Below are 23,276 nucleotides of genomic sequence, written 5' to 3'. Positions count from 1 at the left end.
GTGTTTAATAATTAAATATATTCCATTAATAAATCTGTTCCTAATCATTACTCGATAATCATTTCACGCCGAAATTTAACAGCTCAAGAACATAATAACAGAATCCAGAAGGCTACTCAATAATCATTTCCGATCACCATATTACTTGCAAGTCTTGACACCACTTTCAGTATCTGGTCCTGCATGGAACTACTGTATTGTCAAGACTGATGTGGTCACGACAGCACAGCAACTAATATTCCCACAAATGATAAGAAGGCAAGAAGAACTACAAGGTTCACAATTTACTACATGTATTAGCTCTAAAAGGGGAAAAAATCATTTGAACAAAACCCTTTTGGCATCCATCAAAGTCACGTTAATGGTTGCATTTACTTTACTCATTTCGTTCCGCTTTTGGAAACAACTATACTCTGCCTTCTTGATGATTGCCTCGATATCCTTCAGCTCTTCCATTTTCTGCTTTCTCCTCTCAACACTCTCTGCAGCTGATGCTTTCTGAGAAAGAACTGATTCTTTCTTCTCGATTAGTTTTCGGATTTCAACTTCAAGTCTAGCTTCTTCACTCGTGAGCTCTGAAAGTTTTGATTCGTCAGCTTGTAATGCCAGTTTCACTTGGCTCAGCTTTGTAAGCAGATCAGGGTTTTGTTTGCAAAAAGACTCTCGTTCAGCTTCGGCAGAGTTAATTGAAGACAAAAGAGATGGGATCCTATGCTTGAGACCAGTCAGTTGTTTCTTCAGATCTCCCAGAATGGGGGTCTCTAATGCATCACCTGAATGATGATAGATAGTGTCAACAGTTCTCTCCATGTTGTTCAATTGATTAGTCTCGAAAATGGACTCTATTGACATGTCCATATATTGTTTAAGCTTCTTTCTTTGCTGTTCAACGTTCACAGATTCGCCATGGTTCTGTTGAGGAGTTGTGTCGCTTTCTCCAACCTCATCCTGCAAAAGAACAGCATAAGATTCTAAGAGTAAAGCAACGAGTTTCAGATCAGGGCTGCAGGGGACTATGATTTCTGGATCATCTTTGACTACAAATGAATCAGGACATAAAAAATTCTCATCTGTTCGTCTGAGATCGCCATGGTGCTCTTACATTTATCAGGCAAGGATTGAAAGAAATAACAGATAGAATTCAATTTCAATAGTGTTCAGGAGCCAGATAATCTTGTTGAACAAATACAATACATAGTGAAATGTTGCCTAAGACGGAAATCTAAGGCTTTCTCAGCTAATATTCAATATACTTGTATCTCAAATTGTTATCAAAAGCTTTTGCTGTTTCTTTTATTCATTTTTTCAGGAAAAAGATGAAGAAGAAGAAGAAAGTACCTGATGATGCTCGGTGTTTACTAGATCTTCAGAGGATGGATGCTCTTGTAGTGTCCTGTCATTCTGTCAAGGCAAAGAAATTTCAATTTCAGCTTCCAAGTCACTACATCATAAACTTAAATGACCAGTTTGAAAGAAAAGTTCACTTCATCAGCAGAGGGTTTCTGATGTCGCAACTTTGTCAAAGGCAGATCAACATCTTCTTCGTCTTCTTTTGATGATGATTCTTCTTCTTCATCTTCTACTTGTTTTCCTTGTCCTTCTGTATTCGAACGCAGATCATCAGATGATGATGACAATGATTCTTCCTCTTCATCTTCCTCTTCCTTCCCTACTTTTCCTACTCCTTGTGATGATTCCAAAATAGCCGAAACCATTTTTTCTCTACGTTTTGGAACTGTTCCACATAAATTATCAAATCAACACTGACAGCCAAGAAATAGAACTCTAAGATGTACTTTGAGAGAGGGGGAGCTGCAAGATACCTCTTTGCAACTTCTGAGTACGTGCACGTCGTTTCTTACGTGTCTTCCTGGGACCATTTCCAAACTTCAAAACAAAATGTTTCCGAGCCTCAGAGAGATATGACGCAACATTTTCCCAGCACCATAACCACCAGGAATTGAAGGCATGGTCTGAAGATGGGAACCAATGAATCTGACGAACATGCGACATTGCGGATTTTCTGGTGAAATAGTCCTTCTCTGCATGCTTAAGAACATTAGGAGCCACAGTGTTCCTAGAATGCCAGGGTTGGTTGATAGTTTGGTAGAATGGGACAGGAACTGATTGAAGGTGTCCAAGTTGCCTGGCAAACTGGTTTGGGGAGTAAGGTTCAAGAAAAAATGACGGAGGGCTAAAATATGCTGGTAGATCCTGAGCAACAAGAACAGCTTTCCACGCATCCATTTCATCTCTAGTATGTTTCTGATGAAGTGTGAAAGCACGAAACCAGTCAGCACCAAATTCCCTATTAAGAAATGGGTTCCACTCCTCTCCTTGGCGTTTCCTTCTGCTGTCAGTCAAATAGATGAAACATTCCTCAAAAGTTTTCTCGCATTGCACCTGGCTGAAAATTATGTAATCCCCATACGAGTATATGCTATTAAAGTGTTGTTGCCTTGGGCTTGGAAGTTGTGCAGCAACGCTCCTAGCTGCAATAGGTTTAAAATAAGCCTGCGCCCATAGCACCACTAGCCATAGAGGCCCACTCACATGTTCGCTGAAATCTGATCTGAGAATGTTGCCTAGGCAATTATAGGCAAGGCCAAGTAAGAAGGGGGCAAGCGCAATTGGACTCTTTGCATGAAAGATGGTTTCAGCCACGCATTGAAAGCCCTTCAAAACCATGACTGAGCGGTTGCAAACAAGAAACTTGCATATCCAGTACAAGTAGAAAGCCATTTCCTTTTGTTCTTTATCTCTAAGAGCCATAGATCTAGTCACAAAATTGCCATAACTTGATACACCAATCCCTTGATAACTGTTCCTCGCATCTGGCAGGTCAGTCCCTAATGTAGATAACTCAATGCCAACTGGGGAACAACTGGTGATTGCAACCACATCCTCCATTGTTATGCCCATCAGACCTTCAGGAAGGAGGAAAGCGTTGCAACTTTTGTCCCAAAAACACATGAGAGCAGACATGAGAGGACCATCAAAGGAAATGAGACGTGTTGACAGCATAATGGTTTCATAGATTCTGAGGTCTCGCCATTTCTGTCCATGTCTCTTTTCCAGCTTCTTTACCCAATTACAGTAACTTTCATCTGGCATGTGCCATCCAACAATCGGGCTGGAATTTTTGCACCAGCTATGCCACGAAACCAAACTTGAGTGATTCTGTACCAAAATTTTAGATTTCTCAGAAGGGTAATATTTAGACAACCTTGCAGCCACAGGTTTGTTATCTTCTTCTACAGACGGCGAATTAAAAAATGGACCGAGCTTGTAACGCTGGCCCCAACCCGAATCCGAATCCAACCCCAATGAGGTTGCTGTATTATGTGATTCATAAGCTTGCTGAACCTCAAAATTCACAGCACCTGAAACCTCTGCCAACCCCTTGATTTCTTGGCAATCACCTACAAAGCTAGGCACAATACAAATCTTCGAAGTCTTTGTATTATTAACCATAATTCACTATGCACCTTTCTTCTTCCTACTGCAAGAAACAATCCGTAAATCAAACTATGCTTCACTTAGAGTCATTAACACCATTCTCTTTTTGCGATTCAATCCAAATAAGCATTCAAATTACATGAAATCAAATCTACTACAATAACAACAAAATGTTGCCCGAACAAAAAATAGCCCACCCCCATTTCTTGTATGATTCCAATTCTTGTTTTTTCTATACAGACAAAGAAATTCCATTCCATTTCCAATTCTTAACTGAACAAAATGAACAGAAAATTAACATGAGAAATCAGTAATCTTTCTAACAATGCTGATCATTATTAAAGAAAAGAGAAGGAAGAGAGAAGGTTCTTGACCTGGAACAACGCAGGAAGGATATCAGCTAGATGAAGAAGACAGACATAGATGCAGGCAAATGCAGTCCAGCATTAAAAGGCGCCTCTTACTGCAAAAGTAAAGTGGAGAAGTGAAGAAAGCAGAATTAGGGGAGAGTGAAGAGAGACGGAGGCAGGTTTTACACACCCGTTTTAGGAGGTGAAAGAGTAACTTTGGAACTTGGAAGTAGATAAAGACTTGGACGCTTGGACCGAGCTGAGAATCTGAGATATCCTTGGACTTTGGCAATGGGGTGCATGTGCAAAATGTGTTTCGAATTGAAAAAAAACACAAAAAACAAAGTTTCTAGGCGTGAAACACAGCTTACATCAAAGGGCACCACGCAGCAAATGTCTGTTTATTTTTGTGTCGTAAAAGTTAAAAAAAAAATGAAATTTTTTTTAGTAGTTTCATATTATTTTTTTATATGTTAATATCAAAATAATTTTTAAAAAATAAAAATATATTTTTAAATAAAAAATATTCAGAAATAGAAGATGAAGTTTCACGAAGGCGGCGTCTCCATACACACAAGATGCAAAGCTTTCAGTGCAAAAGACATCACAGCAGGGAACAAACATCAATTTAAGTACCGTTTTCTTGGAACTTTCTACAGCTTTTTGCAGAACTGGGGGGTCCTGCAATCTGTACTCGACAAACTGAATGAGGTTTTTTTTATTTTAGCATGGTAAAATAATAATAATAACAAAGTAAAAAAAAATAGATTTACGCAATTGTTATATATAACTCTTTTAAATTGTATTTTTTTTTAAAAAAAAAAAAGGGTCTAGGTTGATAGATTATCAAGTTAAAATCAATTTTTTAAATTAAAATAGCATTATTTTCTTAAAAAATCTTTATTGTTAACTTAAAGTTTGAACTAAATCAACATAAATAAAGAAAAAACGAATCAGCTAGATTTTACTATATTAATGTTTTTTTTAATTTAATTTAGAATTTAATTGGAATTAGGTTTGACTGCTACTATTTCAAGGAATCAAGGCTCCAAGAACCACTGCTTGAAAAAGACCTGACATCAAGAAAAGAAACCAGAAAGCTTCACTAGGCAAACTCTGTTTCATCAACAAGTCAACAATAGAAACCAATCGGTCAACGGCATTGCTGCTGAGATAACTATCCTTTTCATACAAGTGAATGGATACTGTCTCGATTTTTAATTTACCTTCAAAATCTCTATAATATAATTTTATAAAAATTAATGAGTTTTTCTTTCCATTGCATTACAAGAAGAAGATTCCAGATATGTTTTTTTTTTTTTTTAATAATAGAATCTGAAATGTAATTTTTGGGGAAGGAAAGGACAAATTTGCCGCATGCTATCATACATGTTCCAATTGGGTCCCTCAACTATCAATTGTTCCAGTTGAGTCCTACATTTATTTGGATTTTGATCACTCTCAACGCTGATCTATTAAGGTTGCTCTTCTAGCCAATTGGCTAAAACTTTTGCTTGTATGTACATATTTGTGCATAATTTGGTGACGATAAGCGATACATTTGTAAGTTAATTTGCATCAAGCTCTATCGTCCAATGCATGAACCTTTAGATAGACAAAAATTTTATGAGCCCATATATTTTATTAAAATTTGGTTAATAATGATGTTGGTCTAAATTTATTATAAAGTCAATCCCTCAACTAATATTGTTTTTATTTTTATTTATAGCCTCTTGATAATTTTTATACCAAAAAGATTGATTCATGAAGTTGTGCTGACCTTCAACTCCTAGCCAATATAAGATATTGATATCATTATAGATTTGTTGTTGCATTTTAAAAAAATGAAAAAAAAATTAATATTTTAAAATTATTTTAATGAGCTGATATAAAAAATAATTTTTAAAAAATAAAAAAAATATTTTACTATATTTATAAATAAAAAATATTTTAAAAAACAATCATATCTATATTTTTATATTTTTAAACGTGGTTTTAACACTTCTAAAAGAGTTTTTAGTTGAGATGTCTGGGTTGATAGACGACATGAAGTGAATGATGTTTGCCTAAATCCGTTACATAACTAACATCTGAAGAGCTATTGTCTTCCTTTCGGGCTTATAATCTCCCGATGAATTTGTTCTTAAAATTTAAATAGATATCATGGGAGACTCAATTGAGATAATCCGTAGTTTTGGGGTCAATTCTATCCTTTTTTTTTCTTTTCATTCAATGAAAATATCTCCACCAGATCAAGGTGATGTTTGATTATAGGCTAGGCTGACGACGCTAGGAAAAAACAACAATGGCTACACATAAGAGAATTTAACATCTAATTTCCGAGTCTCTATTTAAATCACTCTTGGGATTCATTTTATGCATGCAATGCTTAGAGACAGTACTTCTCCATGGCTAACACAATTTTTATTGTTGGGGTACTAGGTAATGAACCCTGGATTTCTCTGCATAGAATGGTGAAAGGATCTTCTATCTATTTCTGGCATGTACAGGGATATCTTCTGGATTCATGCTAAGTACTTAAATTATATGTTTGCAGGCAACATCATTTCAAGTCTGGCCTACCTTTCTCCCTTGTAAGTAAGCAAATCAAGATTGTTTTGTAAATTTGTGGTGCCTGACAGTAAAATATTGAGATGTAATATTTCCCAGGAGAACTTTTTGGAGAATTGTAAAGAAGAGATCGACAGAGGATTTTTCAAGCATTCCTTATATCTGCACATTAATGAATGCTATCCTGTGGATTTACTATGGAATCACCAAGCCTGATAGCTTCCTCATCGCCACCATCAATGGTTTTGGTGCCGTAACTCAGATTGTTTACATTCTGATATTTCTGGTGTTCATATCTCCAAGAATGAGAGTGAGTTTTGTTTTGTTTCATTTTAACGAATGAACACACGCATGTTTTTTTCGTTCAAAAACCATCTTTTTATAGCGTTTGATTACGGTTTCGACTGATAAAAAAGCAAAGATAGTTGGGATAGATGAGAAGGGTCTCTCTGTGTTTTCTATTTAGAATAACAAAAATTCACTCCAAAATTATCTCATAAACATTTATTTTTATCTCTCCGTCTCAAACAAAACAAGTTTTCATCCTCTCTGTATTGTGACAATAACTAAACACAATTTTTATGTTCTCTTGATCCTATGATGTATCTATATGTTGTTCCCAATTAGGCCAAGACCGCCTTGCTAGTCGGACTTTTGGATGTGGCATTTGTTGCAGCAGCAATCTCGTTCACCCATTTTATGTTTCAAGGAGATGTAAGAATCGATGTTGTTGGCTTCATCTGCGATTGCTCCAGTATGCTTGTTTATGCTTCGCCTCTTGCGGCTATGGTAAGAAAATTAGAAAAATTAACTATGCCAAGTTCCATACATTTGTACTCGGTGACTACAATATTATAACTGCTACAGGTTAGAAATTTGTACGGTGCCCAAACTGTAACTGTTAGATACAATATAGGAAAGAGATGTATTCTCGTATCTATTTTCTTTTTTTTATGTTGCAAGTATTTATTAGTTACAATAACAACTAATGTGCTTCTGGTCCAGAACAAAAACTGTTTTCAGCTATTCGGTGTCTAAGAATGCTTGGTTTTCTTGGAATGTACTAAAGCAGAAAACAGTCATTACAACAAAGAGTGTAGAATTCATGCCATTCCTTCTCTCATTTTCCATTCTACTAAATGGAGGCTTCTGGACTCTCTATGCACTGCTTGCAAAAGACATTCTTGTTGGAGTAAGCTCAATTCTTCTCATCACTATTTGTTTACATTTCCAAGCATTGAACATCCATTGACTATTAGAAAAGGGACTGATTCTGTGTGTGTATAGATACCAAATGGGATTGGATTACTTCTTGGGATAGCCCAGTTGATTCTATATGGGATATACCACAGATACAAGCCACTGAAGGAAGCATCAGATAATTTGGAGGATGGATTGCAAAATGAGTCCCTTATCCCTACTCGCGACTCTGTTTCATAAAAACAGCAGATCAGGGTTTTGAGACTTTTTGTGCCCGCCACACTATTTATGCTATGAAATGCAGCATAATAGATTACTCTGTAATGAAATACTGTATATTGCTATATATAAGATTATTCTGTTAAAAATAGGATTTGGCTCGGGTAGCTTGGGCAAAGATTGGCCCTCGAGAGTAAAGGCAAAAGAGAGCTAGACTGCAAAACACATCTATTAAGCAAGGAAGGAAATCAACCTTAATGATCCGATGGTGCTGGGTAGAAGGTTCATCGCCCAACGGATAAAAATTACTCTAGAAGTATAGACTAATCTTCCCCGAGAGCTGTAATATATTCCAAGGTTTAATGTTTTATGAATTCCACTGCAAATCTTCTAAAAAAGACATTACTTTTTCAAAAGTCACACTAAAAGACAACTGCCACCTAAGCTATGCCTTTAACTGCCATTCATATGGTCTTCTTCCCATAAACAAGCTCTCTTTCAGACAACACAAAACAGCCAACCAGGAGCTCCAAGGATAGATGGCTTCATCATACATAACTCTTTGCCTCATTCTCATACTCTCACAGTCTTTACCATCATCATCTTCATTCCGAGAAACAAGTTTTCTTGATCAAAAACCAACAGCCTATGAAATATTGGGAGACTACAACTTCCCTAAAGGACTGCTTCCTAAAGGAGTTGTCGGCTATTCTCTTGACACCACAACAGGTAGATTCTCCGCTTTCTTGAATGGTTCTTGCAGTTTTTCTCTTGAAGGATCATACCAGTTAAGGTACAAGTCAAGCGTCAATGGTTATATATCAAAAGGGAGACTCTCAAGGTTGGAAGGTGTGAGTGTGAAGGTGTTTTTTATGTGGGTTGATATTGTTGAGGTTTTAAGAAACGGTGATGATCTTGAATTCTCTGTTGGAATTGCTGGTGCTTGTTTTCCTATTGATAATTTTGAAGAGTGTCCTCAATGCGGTTGTGGTTTGAATTGTGGTGGTGCTAAAAGGAAAGTTAGCAAGATTAGATCAAACCCATTTGTATCTTCTTCTTAGAAAGATCTGTATATTTCAATCATTGAATTGTTCTATTGTGTTTTTTATTCTCTCATTTAATTGGGATTTAATGAACTGGGTTGTAATTATTTTCTTAATTTGTCTACAAATTCTCTCTTTTGTGTTCTCTATCGCAGGATTATGCCCTTTATTGCAGCCCACTTTGGTATTAAAGCCCATGTTTGTGTGATTAGAAACAGATCTGTGTAGAAAAAATTGTGAGGTTTTTATTTCGGTTAAGGAATTCATTGAATTTGTGCCTTCATCTCAATGAAACTTTAGTTGTTTTGAAATGAGGCTGGTGTCATTGGATCTGCAATGAGGATGTTTAACCCTGTACTCAACCCGGAATAGCTGGGTTTTTTTTGTGATAATATGGAATTTGATGATAACTGCAGAGTAAAAATTCACAGAATGTAGTCATTGACGAGTTTTTCTTAACCCTTGAGAATTGGGGATACCAATGTGCTTGTTTTATTTGTTATTTATTGGTCAAATCAGACCTAGTTGTTTCCATAAATCGTCCTCCGAGCTGTCATTTTTTAAGTTAGAAAACAGGAATTAATTGGCCGATTCAAGGAGCATGGAACAAAAAGGAGTGGCGTGCTTGAATTGGAATAATAACATTATTTGGCTGGCATTAACTGATAATACCTGTGCTTATGATGTTGTAATAATTCTAGTCCTGATTTGTATGATCAGATGATTGCCTTTACTGTTTTTCATTGCCAGTGTTGTTGATGGAATGGTTTTTTCTTCATTTTCTTTGTAAGTGATTGTGAAGAGATTGAGTGGGAAGTTATTGAAGTGTTTTAATGGTGTTAATTTGAATCTGCTACTGAATTGTGAGTGTCAGTTTACATGCGCATCTGTGCATGCATATCTATGCCATTGTCAAGGCCGGGATAGATTATGTATAGGGTCGGTTCCGAATGAGGATTTGCCTTCTCTTTGCTTTCTGTTAAAAAATGTAGCTTTCCATTTCTTTTGTGCTAAACCAGAACAGAACCTGAGATACGCCATTGTTAGAATGGATAAGCCAATGATAGTCTTTGATTTGCTCAGAAAGAATTTGAGAAGTTCCTCTTTCTTCTGTCCGCCAATGGCTGTTTTGTGCGAGTATAGTTAGGTTGTCTTCCTGCCTTTGCCTGCTTGCTTTTGATGCAGTCTGATCCAGGAAACACTGCTTTTACAAAGATTCAGGGTTATAAAATATGGTATTAGCATTGTATCATCGTCGGTCGTTCAACTGTCCCTCAGAGACATGATCGAGAAGTACCACGCATCCCCCGGTTAAGCCGGCAACTCCCCATAGTCGAAGTTGTGCATTCTTGTTTGCTCTCTTTTTCTGTAGCTTTTGGATACAGGTCTGTGATGGTCAATAGATCCTCGCTACTTTTATAACTGGAGTGTGTTCTTGCCTGACAATATAGCAAAACTAGTTTATGCTGCTAGAACATTGTAATCCATGCAATTTCTTCATATCTGCATGTAGGCAAAATACATGTTGCTCTATGGCATTGAACATTCGGTTTGGATTGCTTGATTGAAAATTCTTATGTCGTTGTAAACCAAATCTTATATTCAGATTGTCTCGGAATCGAGTACTCCAAATTAACTGCAACTGAAAAGCCCTTGTCTAAATTTTCTTGGTGCACAGTGGTAATCCTCCTCGCTCTATAGATTACAATCGTCTTCATGCGCACACCTGCCAATCCTCCTTTCTTCCCAATTTAAACCAAAAGCTTTTGAATTGTGCGGATTCTATAAAAAAGTTGGATGCCTACCATGGTGAATTGCAGTATATTGCCAGGTGAAGAAGTGACATCTTATGATGTTCGATATCATCATTTGAAATCACAATCTGTGCTTCCTTTCATAATCCCAGAAATTTTACTTCAGTGAAGTGCAATCTTGCTGTCCAATGTAGAGAGAGACTGATAATATGGCTGTGCTAGTTGAGTCCGTTCACAGTAGAGAGGAAAGTCTCACAATTAAGCTTAATGGTCCTTACTGCATTTTGCCTGATAATCATCCATCTCTGTGGCTGTGCCTGACTGTATTTTGTTATCAGAAGAGTTTTGATGAGTTGAGAGATCATCAGAAGCTTCTATGTTCGTCACAGTTCATTTTAAAAGTTGATGAAATCTGAGGGTTATATTTCAGTCCTTGTGTTCATGTTTGCACACGGTCACACGCAACAGAAAAGACATTAATATTGGCAATTTGGCATTGATGGTTGTTGCTGAGGCTGAAAATCACTAGAAATTTCCCTGGTTTTCCATGGTAGAAAACACACATTGTAAAGGAAATCACTTTGCTGATTACTTGTCTAAAAAGGGGTGTGCAGTCAACATCCACTCCCGATTTCAGACCATGCTTTTTGCTGAGTTCTTAAATGTACAAATTCCAAGAGTTTCAGTTCACATGACCTTTTCCATTTGATTGGTTTGGTTTTAGAAAAGATCACGAGAATCGATGCTTCATGCATGGCCAAACTGCATTGGCCCTCGAAAGCTAACCTAGAAATACCTAAAATCATTGAACAATAAAAAAAAAATCTGATATTGGATATTACTGTTAGACTTGTGATTTCATTGGTAGCAGGGAAATTTATAAGATCAGTAATCAATTCACTGCACCAAGAAGGGCGACCCTTCAATACTGTAGATCATAGATGTGTCCCAACCTTTTATCATCTGATGTGGGGCTACCATTGTGGGTACACAGTCATGTTTACACCAAACAATCAAGCATTTGACTAATCAGGATTATTTAATACTGTAATAATAATTGTTTTTTAAAATATTTTTATTTAAAAATATATTTTTTATTATTTTAAATATATTTTTTATATAAAACATGAAAACAACCTAAAAATATAAAAAATATATATTTTTAAAATACAAAACAAACTAGTTACAGGAGTTATTCCTGATTTTGATAGGAAGAAATAATAAAAATAGGGGGGTGTTCTTACAGGGTGTAAAATAATAACTTTTTACATCAAACATCATCGAAAGAGCATAAAATTTGTCTTCGCATCTGGGTCTTGTGTTCACACAGAGTAAATGCTTTTGGTCTATTTTGTGTTCTTACAGTTTCATCACTTTAATAATGGCTTCTGGGAGACTGGCTTCAAGTTTGACTTCATAGCCATTCAAGTAAAGGCTATATTGCTTTCCTTTTTCTTCTGCGTCCGAGATTTGAGTTTGAAATCGAAGGTCTCATCGTAATTACGGAAAAGACTTCTTCCCATGCAAGATTTTGGAGCACACAGTTAATTTTATTTCCAGTTAATTTTTTCTTTCAAAGCAAAAATATGACACTCAGCTCAAGGCATAAGTCGCTTGTTGATCAGGTTGATTATAGTGAATTAAAATGACATAATTTTTAGTAATTATTTTTTAAAAAATAGATTTTGGGTTCACTCAAACCAATGAAGTCAAAACAGGTCAATTTTGATTTGATTATTTTTATAACCCAACCCAGATCAAGAGCACTTCAGCTAGCTCTCAGGGTGACTCGTCTAGCCAATGCAGTTTTAGTAACTGTGTTTGGAAGAATGATTTATTTGGAAATCTAACATTTTGTCAAAAAAAAAGAGAGAGAGATAAATACCCCTTCCACCTCTTCTTGAGATAAGAAAGAAGAAGAAGAAGAAGAAGAAGGAAATGAAACCCTAAATTCATTTCTCATGATTAATCACTGGAGAAGGGTTTGATCATGGCATCTTAATTTCTGGAATGGTGATGGAATTATGAAATTAATAATGTCATGGGAGAAAATAAAAATTTTAAAAAAACTGTTTGCTTTTCAAAATATTTTTAAGTTAAAAATGTTTTCAAATAATATTTTTTTTAAAAATATTTATATTATTACATCAAATCAAAACAATATAGTAATACTAAAAAAATTAATTTGAAAAAAAAATTAAAATTCTATATAATAATGACACAGTAAATGTCAAAGTAATATATTGATTAAAAAAAGTCTTCGTACCAATTTCTTCTTGAATTATAACCTCAAAACATAGGTAGTTAAAGTTGATTTCTTCACGAGATGCACTGGGTAGTATACCTCGCGCATTGTGTAACGCAATTGCACAGCACCGCACCGCACCGCACCGCGCGTTTTTAGCACTAATGATTGGTTACTCGTGTGATCTAATACATGGATTTACCAGTTTTTTATTTGATATATTGATTGAAATCATTTATATAAGAGAAAATGCATTATTTTTTTATTTTGATAATATGCATTAAAATTAAAAAATTACATATGAAAAATTAATACATGATAAACTTAAATCATTCTATAAATTGTTCACTTGTATTTTTCTTAACTCAAATAAATTTTTTTTATCAATAATTAGATCTAAAATAATTAATATTCTTTTAATAACGTGGCATGTTGTCTTCTTTAACATAAAAAATAACTCAATGAAATGCTCATATATATATATATATATAAAGCTCACCATTAACATGAATCAATTTAATTTTCGATCCATTGTAAGTCATAGATGTGATATACCATGTAACTTTTCAACATAAAAATGTGCCAATGAATTGTAGCATTAACCTTTTATACCTCAATGATTAACATAGAATATTGACAATAACTCGAGCGAATTAATCTTTCCAAATTTTATTTAATAATCCTGTCATTCTAACCCTTTTTGCCCTAACCTTTGTTCTTGATCAATAAAAAATCCTTAACAAATACTTTCCTATATATTTATATTTTATAAATTCAATAATTTTATCTTTGACTATAAAATACAAATGCCTTGACTGTCTTATCAGTCATTATTTCAAAAAAACAAATTCTCAATAATAAAGATATCTTGGTTCTAATTTTTTTTAATACCAATACTTAGTTGTTCTCATCAAATCTTTAAATAAATATTCCATATATATATTTTATCTTAAAAATTTAAGTAAGATTTAGTTTTTATGGTCATAATTTTTAAAAAATTATAAATTATTATTTTTTTAATCCCAAATACCTACTACAATTTAAATTGACAAGTAATTTTAAACAATGAAAATTAAATAAAATTTAAAATTATAATAATATCTTTAATTACATTGCTTTATAGTGTCAAATAATGAGCTTATTTATTTTTATATTTCAAAAATATCTTTAAAAAATTAAATATTTTTATTTTTTCAATTTATTTTTTATATTTTTAAATGATAATATATTAATATCAAAAATATTTTTTAAAAAATAAAAATATATTATTTTAATATATTTATAAATAAAAAAATATTTTAAAAGATGTTCACGGCAAGCCATCCAAATAACCTTCGAAAAAGTTAGGAAAACCATGACACTATTTAGACACCCTCTTGGAAAAGAAAGATCACAACACGACATCAAGAAAAACAGACATCAGAAAAGAAAACAGGAGTGGCATCAAAATATCTCAGTGTAAGAAAGTGTAAGTGTGTGGGAGAGTGGTAGGCCAATCTCTCAATCAAGAGACAGCATTTCACGTATCAACTGGCTTTTCAAAGTACGCGGTTTTTGTCCTCTGATGAAATCTCTCTCTCTCTCTCTCTCACCTTTGAAGGTTTCAACCTTCCTTTTCGAGTTATTGTGATTCTTCTTGGCAGTTGGCATTGAAAAAAAAAAAATACCTTTTTTCTTCTTTAGATTGACAACCCATATCCATCACTATTTGCTTCTCTCTTGATCTAATATTTTCTCACCTCTCTCTTCTTTTTTAACCTTCTTCACTCCTTAATTTATTTGCTTCTAAAGATAAGAGAGAGAAAGATTGAATCTTTCTTTCTTTTTTTATTTCTCTCTCTCAAAGCACACCAACCCTTTATCTGTTTTTGTATAAATTCTTCATTTGGATCCTTTATTTCACTGCTTCAGCACCAAAATCCATCTGGGGTCTTTTATCTTCTTGTCTAAGAACTTAAATTTTGATTCTTTATAAGAAATAAAGGATTGGGTTTTGGAAGAAGAAGATGATGATGATGACGATGGAAGGGATGATGGATAAGGCAGTATTGGATGATATAATAAGGAGGTTGTTAGAAGGGAAAGGAGGAAAGCAAGTGCAGCTATCTGAAGGAGAGATCCGTCAATTATGTGTTAATGCTCGCCAAATCTTCCTTTCTCAGCCTATTCTCCTCGAGATTAAAGCTCCCATTCGCATCTGTGGTTGGCACTCTCTCTTCTCCTCTCTTTATAATGATAAATTGACTTTCATCCTGTTTGATGCTGTGTGTTTATGTTTTTCATGCTATGTGATTGCGTGAAATTGTTGGAGAAGACTGTTTTGAATGATTTTAAGCAAAAGGGATTAATTTTCAGCTTATCTACAGACATGGATCACTTGATAAATTAATTATGGCTTGATTTGATTGGTTGATCTTGTCTTAATTGTATTTCAATTGTTGAAGGATTTGTAATGCTTGATGTGAAAGGATTGGTTTTTAACTCTATTTAATGGATTTGTGTTGGAGGACATCTATGTCGTTGTAAGTCATGTGTTTCTTCGGGGAGAGACATAAGGCAAAAGCTCAGTTCCATCCACTTGTTTATTACCATCAAATCCAACATTGATTGGCTGAAGCATGGCCTATTTGGTAGCTGCACTTCCTTTGAATAGGAGAATCTGTTCTTCATGACTACCAAATTATAAAAAATGATAAAACTTCCAACATTCTGAATGGTTGTTGAGCTTTGGTTAGATCAAATTGGCTTCTTGCTCATTTGGTCGATTCGTGTCTTTATTTTGCAATAACCCGCGCACAGGTCCGGAGAAAGAAAAGAAAAAACAGAAATAGCAGGGCCTTAGAATCAGAATTAGGTATGAGCAGTCTCATAAATTTGAAAGGACATGTGCTGTGGGAGAAAGTTATCAAGTTCTTCACTTGTTTCCTATAAACTATGTGAAACTCACGGTAGCACTTTGGTTCTTGAATATTTTTTAAAATACCTCTCCTCTGGCAAGGATCTTACTGCTTATTTGCACAAGCCAACTGGAACAAATTATACTTTACATTGCAGCAAAGTACTGTAGTCATTGTTTGCCTCCTCTTTCGCCCCTTGCATATCTAATTGTTGTCTTTTTACAGGTGACATACATGGGCAATATCAAGACCTCCTGAGGCTGTTTGAATATGGTGGCTACCCTCCTTCAGCAAACTACCTCTTTCTTGGGGATTATGTTGATAGAGGGAGGCAAAGTTTGGAGACTATATGCCTGCTTCTGGCCTACAAAATCAGATATCCTGACAAAATTTACCTCTTGAGAGGTAACCATGAGGATGCGAAGATCAACAGGATATATGGGTTTTATGATGAGTGTAAACGGAGATTTAATGTTAGGCTATGGAAAATATTTACTGACTGCTTCAATTGTTTGCCTGTTGCCGCACTGATTGATGAGAAGATACTTTGCATGCACGGAGGCCTCTCTCCAGAGTTGGAACATTTGGGTCAGATAAAGGAAATTCAAAGACCTACCGAAATCCCTGATGGTGGCCTCCTTTGTGATCTGCTTTGGTCCGATCCTGATGCTAGTGTTGAGGGCTGGGCTGATAGTGATCGAGGTGTTTCATGTACCTTTGGACCTGATAGAGTTGCTGAGTTTTTGAATAAAAATGACTTGGATCTCATTTGCCGAGGTCATCAGGTGAACCAACTCTGTTTAAGAAAGCTTAATACCCATTAAAAATTGCAAAGTGAACAAGCAGCTTTTATCAGCTACCATGCTCTTTCTCCTTGCATATAGCCAAGTTGAAGCCTTGTAAATGTGTTGGGTCATGATTTAGGGTATTGCAAAAAGCTTTTGCCTCGGTTTAACTATTTTATCTAGAGATTGTGAAAATGTGCAAAACTATCATGATAATCTGAAACTCACCAAAATATATAAACTGATACTCTTATGTAGTTAGCATCCTTTTCTGTAATATTGGACCAGAACTTCTGCATTGATAACAGATGAAGATTTTTCTTCTATGTTCCAGGTGGTGGAGGATGGATATGAGTTTTTTTCCAAACGAAGGTTAGTAACAATATTCTCAGCTCCAAACTATGGTGGGGAGTTTGACAATGCAGGCGCTCTCCTAAGTGTTGATGAATCTTTAGTGTGTTCCTTTGAGGTATTAAAGCCAATTCTACCAGCAAGCAGTTCAAAGTTGACCCTTAAGAAGGTATGTTCATGTTATAATTGATATTTTTTTCTCCCTTGTCTTTATCTGCGCTTCCGCATTTGGAAGTTGAAACACTCTGATCTCCTTTCCTTGTCTACATCCAAACAGCCTCCTAAAGCCGGAAAGATCTAGCATGGGAAAAGGGCGTTCAGGGATCTCTTCCTGTTTCAAATTGGAGATTGACCTAACTCAGTTCGAGCAGTGATTTGAATATCTATCACAATGTGGGTTTATCATCAGAAAGAATCCTTTTTGTCTTGTTAAAATGTTACCCAATTCAATTTGCAATGCTGCAAATTGTTAGGAAAATCTGCAAAAACAGCAGCTCATGCTATGTTATGTGTAGGAACACAAGGTCTTATGTCAGATGCTCTTTTAGAACTTCCTGGTCAATCAGTATATATGCTGTTTGTAAGGAGTGACTAGAATAGGTCTGATTTTTGTTGAGATGTTTGTGCAAGTTTAATCTTGTGGTTTGCTTAGGGAGACCCCATGTCCATCTAATGGCAATCAAAATAGGTCCATTTCTGGCAACTTGACTGTACCAGAAATGGCCCTGTTAGCAACCGAAACATCCTCTGCTCCTGGTTCATTCTATCTCCCTTAAAAATATCTTGTTCCATATCCGAATGTTTGTTTTTATGGCGCAGTGTGATTGTGTTCTATATTCTACCTCATTAAATTGTCTAGTTAATCAACACGAAGTATAATTTTAATAGGCCATATAAAAAAACTCTCTTGTTATAATAAAAACAAACTATAATTTATTGTTTTTTTTAATTTAATTTTTGAAATCGTAACTATTAAAGTTTTTATATGGTCAAACTCGTTAATAATTTATAGCGATTGGATTTGTGATGACAAGTTGCTTCAAGAGGTTCATGCAGATTCCTGTAGCTGCTGGGCAACCTAGCCTGTACAGTTACCTGAGAACAAATTCTACACATTTAACTTCGGCAAAATCATGAATTATTGTTATCTCGAAAGCTAATGATTATGCTCTAGATGTTCTAGCAAATGGTGGATTGTCTATATGGGTCTTCTCATCACTTCCATGTGTCTGTTAGCTATGCGCCTCAACCAATCCTGTATCTCTCTCAAGTTTTCTGCATTAGAATATGGAAGGGTCGCAGCAAAAACTACGAGTGTTTATTCTGAAAGAATTTGTTTTTGAAAAAAAAGATATTTTTTTTAATTTTAAATTAATTTTTTAATGCTTTCAATTGTTTGAATGTACTAATATCAAAATTAAATTTTAAAAAATAAAAAAATATTTCAATTAATTTTCAAGTGAAAAGATTTAAAAAAAAATTACCATTACTGTAATACCAAATAAACTCTTAAAACTTCATCATATCAGCCAGGTTATCAACTACCTGAGCAAATTAACTTAAATTGATATTGTTTTTAATATTTTACTCTTAAATTAAAGCATAGGTCATAATCTAACCCGGTTAGATCGAACTTAGTCATGGTTTAATTAGCTAGATCTAACAGGATAAACTTTTACCTAATTTGGTTACTGATCTGTCAGGGGGCCTGATATGATTACAGTGCATAACATAACGAAGGACATATTGGCGTGTTCATATTTCATGACCCTATTTTCTTCCACCTCCTAAATCTTGGAAGCAATTCATAAACTCTTTGGAAGGATATGAAAGGGACTTATTTATCTCATAGGAGGAAAATCTTCTGTTACAAAGCACCATCATGTATTGACAACCTGTTCTTGGAAAACAACGTGATACAAGTAACCCTAGTTTCTCTTTCCCACCACAATCATCGGAGCTTGACAAATATACACTAGTCAATCTTGAGATTGCGTGCTGTTGATGATAGCTTCCAGCTAGATATCGAGGCAGCTTGTTCCAGACTGGAGCTGTAAAACGAGTAGTTGCATGTTTATGATAAGAAATATATTTATCTGAATCGTTTTTTATTAGCAACTGAACTGGTCAAGAACATCCAGTTATCTTCGTGCCTCCAATTTCTTTGCAAGGACTTGAAAAGAAAGAGAGAGCGGGAAAATTCAGGAAATAGTATTTTGCTTACTCAAACTGGCTTTGATAGCTTTTAATAATAAGAAAAACTATAGAGTCGTGTATGCTTCTCTTTTTTTATCTTTTAACTAGGAAGAAAAGAAGGGAACAAGTGATTCATATCATAACACTAGTTCTCCACCAGCATCACTCACCTGTAAATTAAAAACATCATCAAGCTCATGTTCACCTACGTTTCATCTTCGATTTCCTTTCCTGTTTACTAAACTATCAGGAGAATTCTGGCTCATCTTGCCATCCAGTCTCCTTGCTGCTCTTTGAATAGCTGCAAGCTTTTGGCGCTGACCATGGCTCTTCCTTTTGCTGCAAAAAGCAATTACTTCTATTTCATTCATCATTAATGCTAATATAATGAAATTGAACGATCAACTTCACAACCCACTACTAGACAAAAAAGGATAGCATGGATGATTTATGAAGGAAAATCAGTTAATCATAATGGTATCCGAGTGTGTTTGATGTCTCCCACATGCTGTTTCGCAATGAGTTTGAAGAAGGGGAAGTAGAAGGAATCAAGTATTTACTGAAATGTGCTAGACATCTGCAATAAAAGGCAGCACACTTCCAAACTTCTAAAAAGAAAAAATATCTACTGCTAAATGCCAAAGATGTCACTCCAATTTTCCCACTTGGATGATTAGTAGCATTCTAATTTTTAATGAGAATGCTTATAAAATGAAGCCTATTGTCCTTGTGGTTCCTATGGGGGTTTTATCCGTTTTGAAAGCAGGAATCCTTTATTTTATCTTTATTTAGTGTAACTACTTGAGCTGGATAAAAGGGGATATCATGGACATTATCTTTAGAGTAATCCTCATTTTCTAAGGAGCTAAATGAAGGTTGAAAGCCGAGAAGCTAAATATGAAATCTCGAAGAAATAAGAAAGGAAAGAATAGATTGGTCTAACCTCATGAACAAGAGGCCTGCAGTAAGAACTAACCCTCCTACTGCCCAAGATATTTTTTCACTGAACGGCATTTCCTGCACCCACTGCTGGAAATCTTCCAAGACCCTTAAATTCTCATCTTTCTGGGGAAACTCAGATCGCGAAGACCTCCATGAATCAGCAATAGAATCAAGACTTACTCTACCACCATAGCAAGGTGCTTCTTCTGCACCAACATACGCATCATCGGTCAACTTAACAGCGAAACCTGCAGCATGGCAGAGCTCTGTGCCATTGGAGACCCATTCAGCTGCTTGTCCACAAACGAAGTCATTTACTCCACATGGGGCTATGACCTGATAGATGAAATACAATCAGGAAGTAGATTTTGTAAGGCATTCTGATGGATGACATAATAGATCCTCGATCAGTTTTGATATTTTAACAACTGACAGTAGTCTACCAGGAAAACACAAAGGAAAATGCATAACTTAATAATTTCTTTAAGCCCATTGGGGAAATGTTAGTTCGTGAACTCATTAACTGAGCTAAGGAGCTCTCAGACCTTAAGCAAGCAATAAGCATTGAAGTCATTAAATGCAATTCTCATTTCAAACAGATGTCAATACCATAAGCTAATCTAATCTTAAAAAGATGATAAGAGGTGAAATCTTGCACCAGATAACTCAAAAGGTCTTTTGATGAATCAGCTAGTCTAGAAGTCAGTAGTTTTGCTCTTACCCGTTTATTTGCATCCATAGAGAAGTAAGCATTGGCACACGCTTGATAGACTCTGTCACAAAACGAGGCACATATAAGAGGAGGTCCAGGCTGAACACCAATTTGGGGATCACAAATTGAACATTCCAACAATTCCCATAATTGCAAGCACTCCTGGCTGGCTTCTCCTGTTGAAGCCAGCCTCCTAACAGACAGCAAAGCAGGATATGTCTGAGCCACATCACAGCATGTCTTTTTCCGAAACACCCTGCAGAGGGTCAAATCTTTTGCACCTTTGCTTACCTTCTTCGGTGGTTTCCCTTCCGATGTATATGGCGGAAAGCGACCGCCTTTAGAAATACATACTCCAGCATTTTTTCCTGCATTAACAAATTGAACCCTTGCATCAATCAGAATTTGCAATTGGAATCTGATCCTTTGAGCTCAGGATCGTTCTCAAACAGAAATGAGATAAATTAATTGAATTTTAGCTTTCCAGAAACAAACACTGAGCTTTTTTAACTTACTAAAATTCAATTCTTACACACCAGCAAATTCCAAACAGGCTTTAATGGACATATAAATAACATGTTCTCAGTTTTCAAAGAGAAACTACCTCTCTACTCCCCCAAAAAACATGTAAATTCTCGGACAAAGACCATGTTCCAGTACCAAATCCATAAAAACACCCACCAATATTTGGACAAAGAACATGTTTCAATCACCAAGTTAATATCCTTAAAGTTGAAGGGATTAACTTGCAATAACTTAAACAAGATTTTGTCTATAATTCAAGCACCCCAATTCATCGTTATCTCAACCAATTGCCATCCATTATTTAACAAAACAAGTCTCAAACTTTTCAAGTGTCCTACAAAAAAAAAAAGTCTAAAGAACCTAATTAAACGGTATGGCTTCAAATACAGTGATTCCCTTCATCAAAACAAAGCAAAAAAACACGAATTTCTTATCTTTTAACTTTATAAAGGGCAAGCCACGCCCTAAAACCGAGACCCAACAAGTGAATTTCTGTACCAAAATCAATAGGTTACAAATGGGTTTATCAAAATCAATGCAAATAACAGTTAGTGACAAAATTGAGACAAAAAAAACCGTAATGGAGAATTGACAAAGAAAGAATCTCTACCGGAGGAGAAGTGGATTTGCAAGTGAAAAAAAAGTAGCAAGATCAAGAACCCATATTTTTTTCTCTTCATTTTTGGCCTTTCAAGCTCCGAATTGACTTGGAATTTGAGAGAAAGGACCTGAGGAGGCTGCATCAACTGTGGTGAATGATAGTACGAAAATGGAAGTTGCTGTAGGATTACCCGGTTGGTGTGGATTTGGATCCGATGGATTGGATTGAACCCGGTAAAAAAAATTGAATTCTGCCTGGGTCCATAAATAAAATCGAGGACCCAAATGTTGTTTGAATAATTCTGTTTCCGAGTTGAGGACATTGGGCTACACTTGCCTTCTTAGTCCCCTAAAATCCATCAAACCTCTAGCCCTTTTCGGATAATTCTTGTCCATCCAACTAATCTTTTTTTCAATTTAAATTCTATATAGATTATCTGTGTAAATGAATTTATTCATTAGAAGCTTTTATTACGCCTTTTCTCCAAAATTTGGATTCAAGATAGCAGTGAACTTAATTACCATCCAAAACGAAATATAATTGTTAAATCTAGCTTGAAATGAAATATTTAAGATCTAGGTATTAATTTGAATTATATTTTTAATTGAATTTGATAAAAAATTAATTCAAAAATACTTGTTTAATCTAGTTAAGGTTTTAGTAATTTGGCTAGGTTTTAAGCAACCACTGGATGGGTCACCAATCAAGAAAAAAAAAATAAGTCATTAAAATTATTAACAAAATAAGTAAAAATATTATTTTAATATTTTTTAGATAATAAATCATTTTAAAATATAGACTATAATATAAAAAAAATAATAAGCACTTAACCTGTGCTATTTTTCATATCAATTTCTAACCGAATCTGACACCCTGGTATTATCTGCGAAGAATTACATTGAATTTGTTGCACATACACTTAGATCACATCGCTTGTAATTTCCATTCTACATATTTCATTTGTGTATTGTTCAAGAATTAATTTCGTGTTTCTATTACTTATTAGTGGATTTTCTTGATAGATGTAGAAGACCAAAGACATAGCTCTGATAATTTATTTGAAATAATAATTTAAAAGAAGAGCACGCCAACAAAGTCTACAGCCCAATTGGCACTCCGGTCTATTTCCTTATAAAACTATACAGAGAATTGGATGCATCTGATCATTGAATACGTGGAAAAGGACATCACAACCCAGAGGGTATCACCTCTTGGTGGGAGAAATTTGTCTTTTTCCATTATTTTTAAGTTTGAGTTTTTATATATTTATTTATTATTTTTATGATGTTTTATATATTTATTGGGTTTATAGAGGGAGCTGCGGGATTAGATATGGTGGGTTCAAGTTAATCTAGATACTCATATAAATCAAAAAAATAAAACAAAACAAAAATAAAAAACTTGCCTTTAATTATTCCCCTTTACC

The 23,276-nt window shown here is 35.0% G+C and overlaps 5 protein-coding genes across 8 annotated transcripts; 3 read left to right on the top strand and 2 right to left on the bottom strand.

The window, feature by feature from the left end:
• Window positions 1–197: 197 nt before the first annotated feature.
• Window positions 198–4,140, bottom strand: LOC105134246 (uncharacterized). The gene is made up of 5 exons (XM_011038591.1): window positions 3,834–4,140; window positions 1,824–3,502; window positions 1,485–1,735; window positions 1,339–1,401; window positions 198–948 (listed from the first exon to the last, which is right to left on the bottom strand). The coding sequence occupies exons 2-5, from the start codon at window positions 3,472–3,474 to the stop codon at window positions 319–321; spliced, it is 2,595 nt and encodes an 864-aa protein (XP_011036893.1). The 5' UTR covers window positions 3,475–3,502; window positions 3,834–4,140; the 3' UTR covers window positions 198–318.
• Window positions 4,141–6,087: 1,947 nt separating this feature from the next.
• On the top strand, window positions 6,088–8,035 carry LOC105134244 (bidirectional sugar transporter SWEET16-like). Of its 3 annotated transcripts, none has more exons than XM_011038587.1 (6): window positions 6,088–6,251; window positions 6,367–6,403; window positions 6,480–6,690; window positions 7,008–7,169; window positions 7,453–7,572; window positions 7,668–8,035. In XM_011038587.1, exons 1-6 carry the CDS (start codon window positions 6,218–6,220, stop codon window positions 7,818–7,820), a joined length of 717 nt encoding a protein of 238 aa, XP_011036889.1. In that variant the 5' UTR covers window positions 6,088–6,217; the 3' UTR covers window positions 7,821–8,035. The 3 variants fall into 3 exon arrangements, with proteins under 3 accessions (XP_011036889.1, XP_011036888.1, XP_011036890.1); XM_011038586.1 differs by having other exon boundaries at window positions 7,450–7,572; XM_011038588.1 differs by having other exon boundaries at window positions 7,450–7,572; window positions 7,733–7,799.
• Window positions 8,036–8,204: 169 nt separating this feature from the next.
• On the top strand, window positions 8,205–8,958 carry LOC105134245 (uncharacterized). The gene has a single exon (XM_011038589.1). It carries the CDS (start codon window positions 8,339–8,341, stop codon window positions 8,858–8,860), a length of 522 nt encoding a protein of 173 aa, XP_011036891.1. The 5' UTR covers window positions 8,205–8,338; the 3' UTR covers window positions 8,861–8,958.
• A 5,367-nt stretch (window positions 8,959–14,325) lies between these two features.
• On the top strand, window positions 14,326–17,635 carry LOC105134243 (serine/threonine-protein phosphatase PP1). The gene is made up of 4 exons (XM_011038585.1): window positions 14,326–15,043; window positions 15,964–16,523; window positions 16,858–17,043; window positions 17,152–17,635. Exons 1-4 carry the CDS (start codon window positions 14,848–14,850, stop codon window positions 17,173–17,175), a joined length of 966 nt encoding a protein of 321 aa, XP_011036887.1. The 5' UTR covers window positions 14,326–14,847; the 3' UTR covers window positions 17,176–17,635.
• A 1,059-nt stretch (window positions 17,636–18,694) lies between these two features.
• On the bottom strand, window positions 18,695–22,108 carry LOC105134242 (folate receptor family protein). Of its 2 annotated transcripts, none has more exons than XM_011038584.1 (5): window positions 21,860–22,108; window positions 20,734–21,092; window positions 20,014–20,348; window positions 19,254–19,409; window positions 18,695–18,933 (listed from the first exon to the last, which is right to left on the bottom strand). In XM_011038584.1, exons 1-4 carry the CDS (start codon window positions 21,990–21,992, stop codon window positions 19,283–19,285), a joined length of 954 nt encoding a protein of 317 aa, XP_011036886.1. In that variant the 5' UTR covers window positions 21,993–22,108; the 3' UTR covers window positions 18,695–18,933; window positions 19,254–19,282. The 2 variants fall into 2 exon arrangements, with proteins under 2 accessions (XP_011036886.1, XP_011036885.1); XM_011038583.1 differs by having other exon boundaries at window positions 18,695–18,925; window positions 19,241–19,409; window positions 21,860–22,107.
• Between the last annotated feature and the right edge of the window lie 1,168 nt (window positions 22,109–23,276).

The sequence above is a fragment of the Populus euphratica genome, unplaced genomic scaffold (genome assembly GCF_000495115.2).
Source record: "Populus euphratica unplaced genomic scaffold, PopEup_1.0 scaffold158.1, whole genome shotgun sequence".
Classification (NCBI taxonomy): domain Eukaryota; kingdom Viridiplantae; phylum Streptophyta; class Magnoliopsida; order Malpighiales; family Salicaceae; genus Populus; species Populus euphratica.
This window is presented reverse-complemented; position numbering and strand designations above follow the sequence as displayed.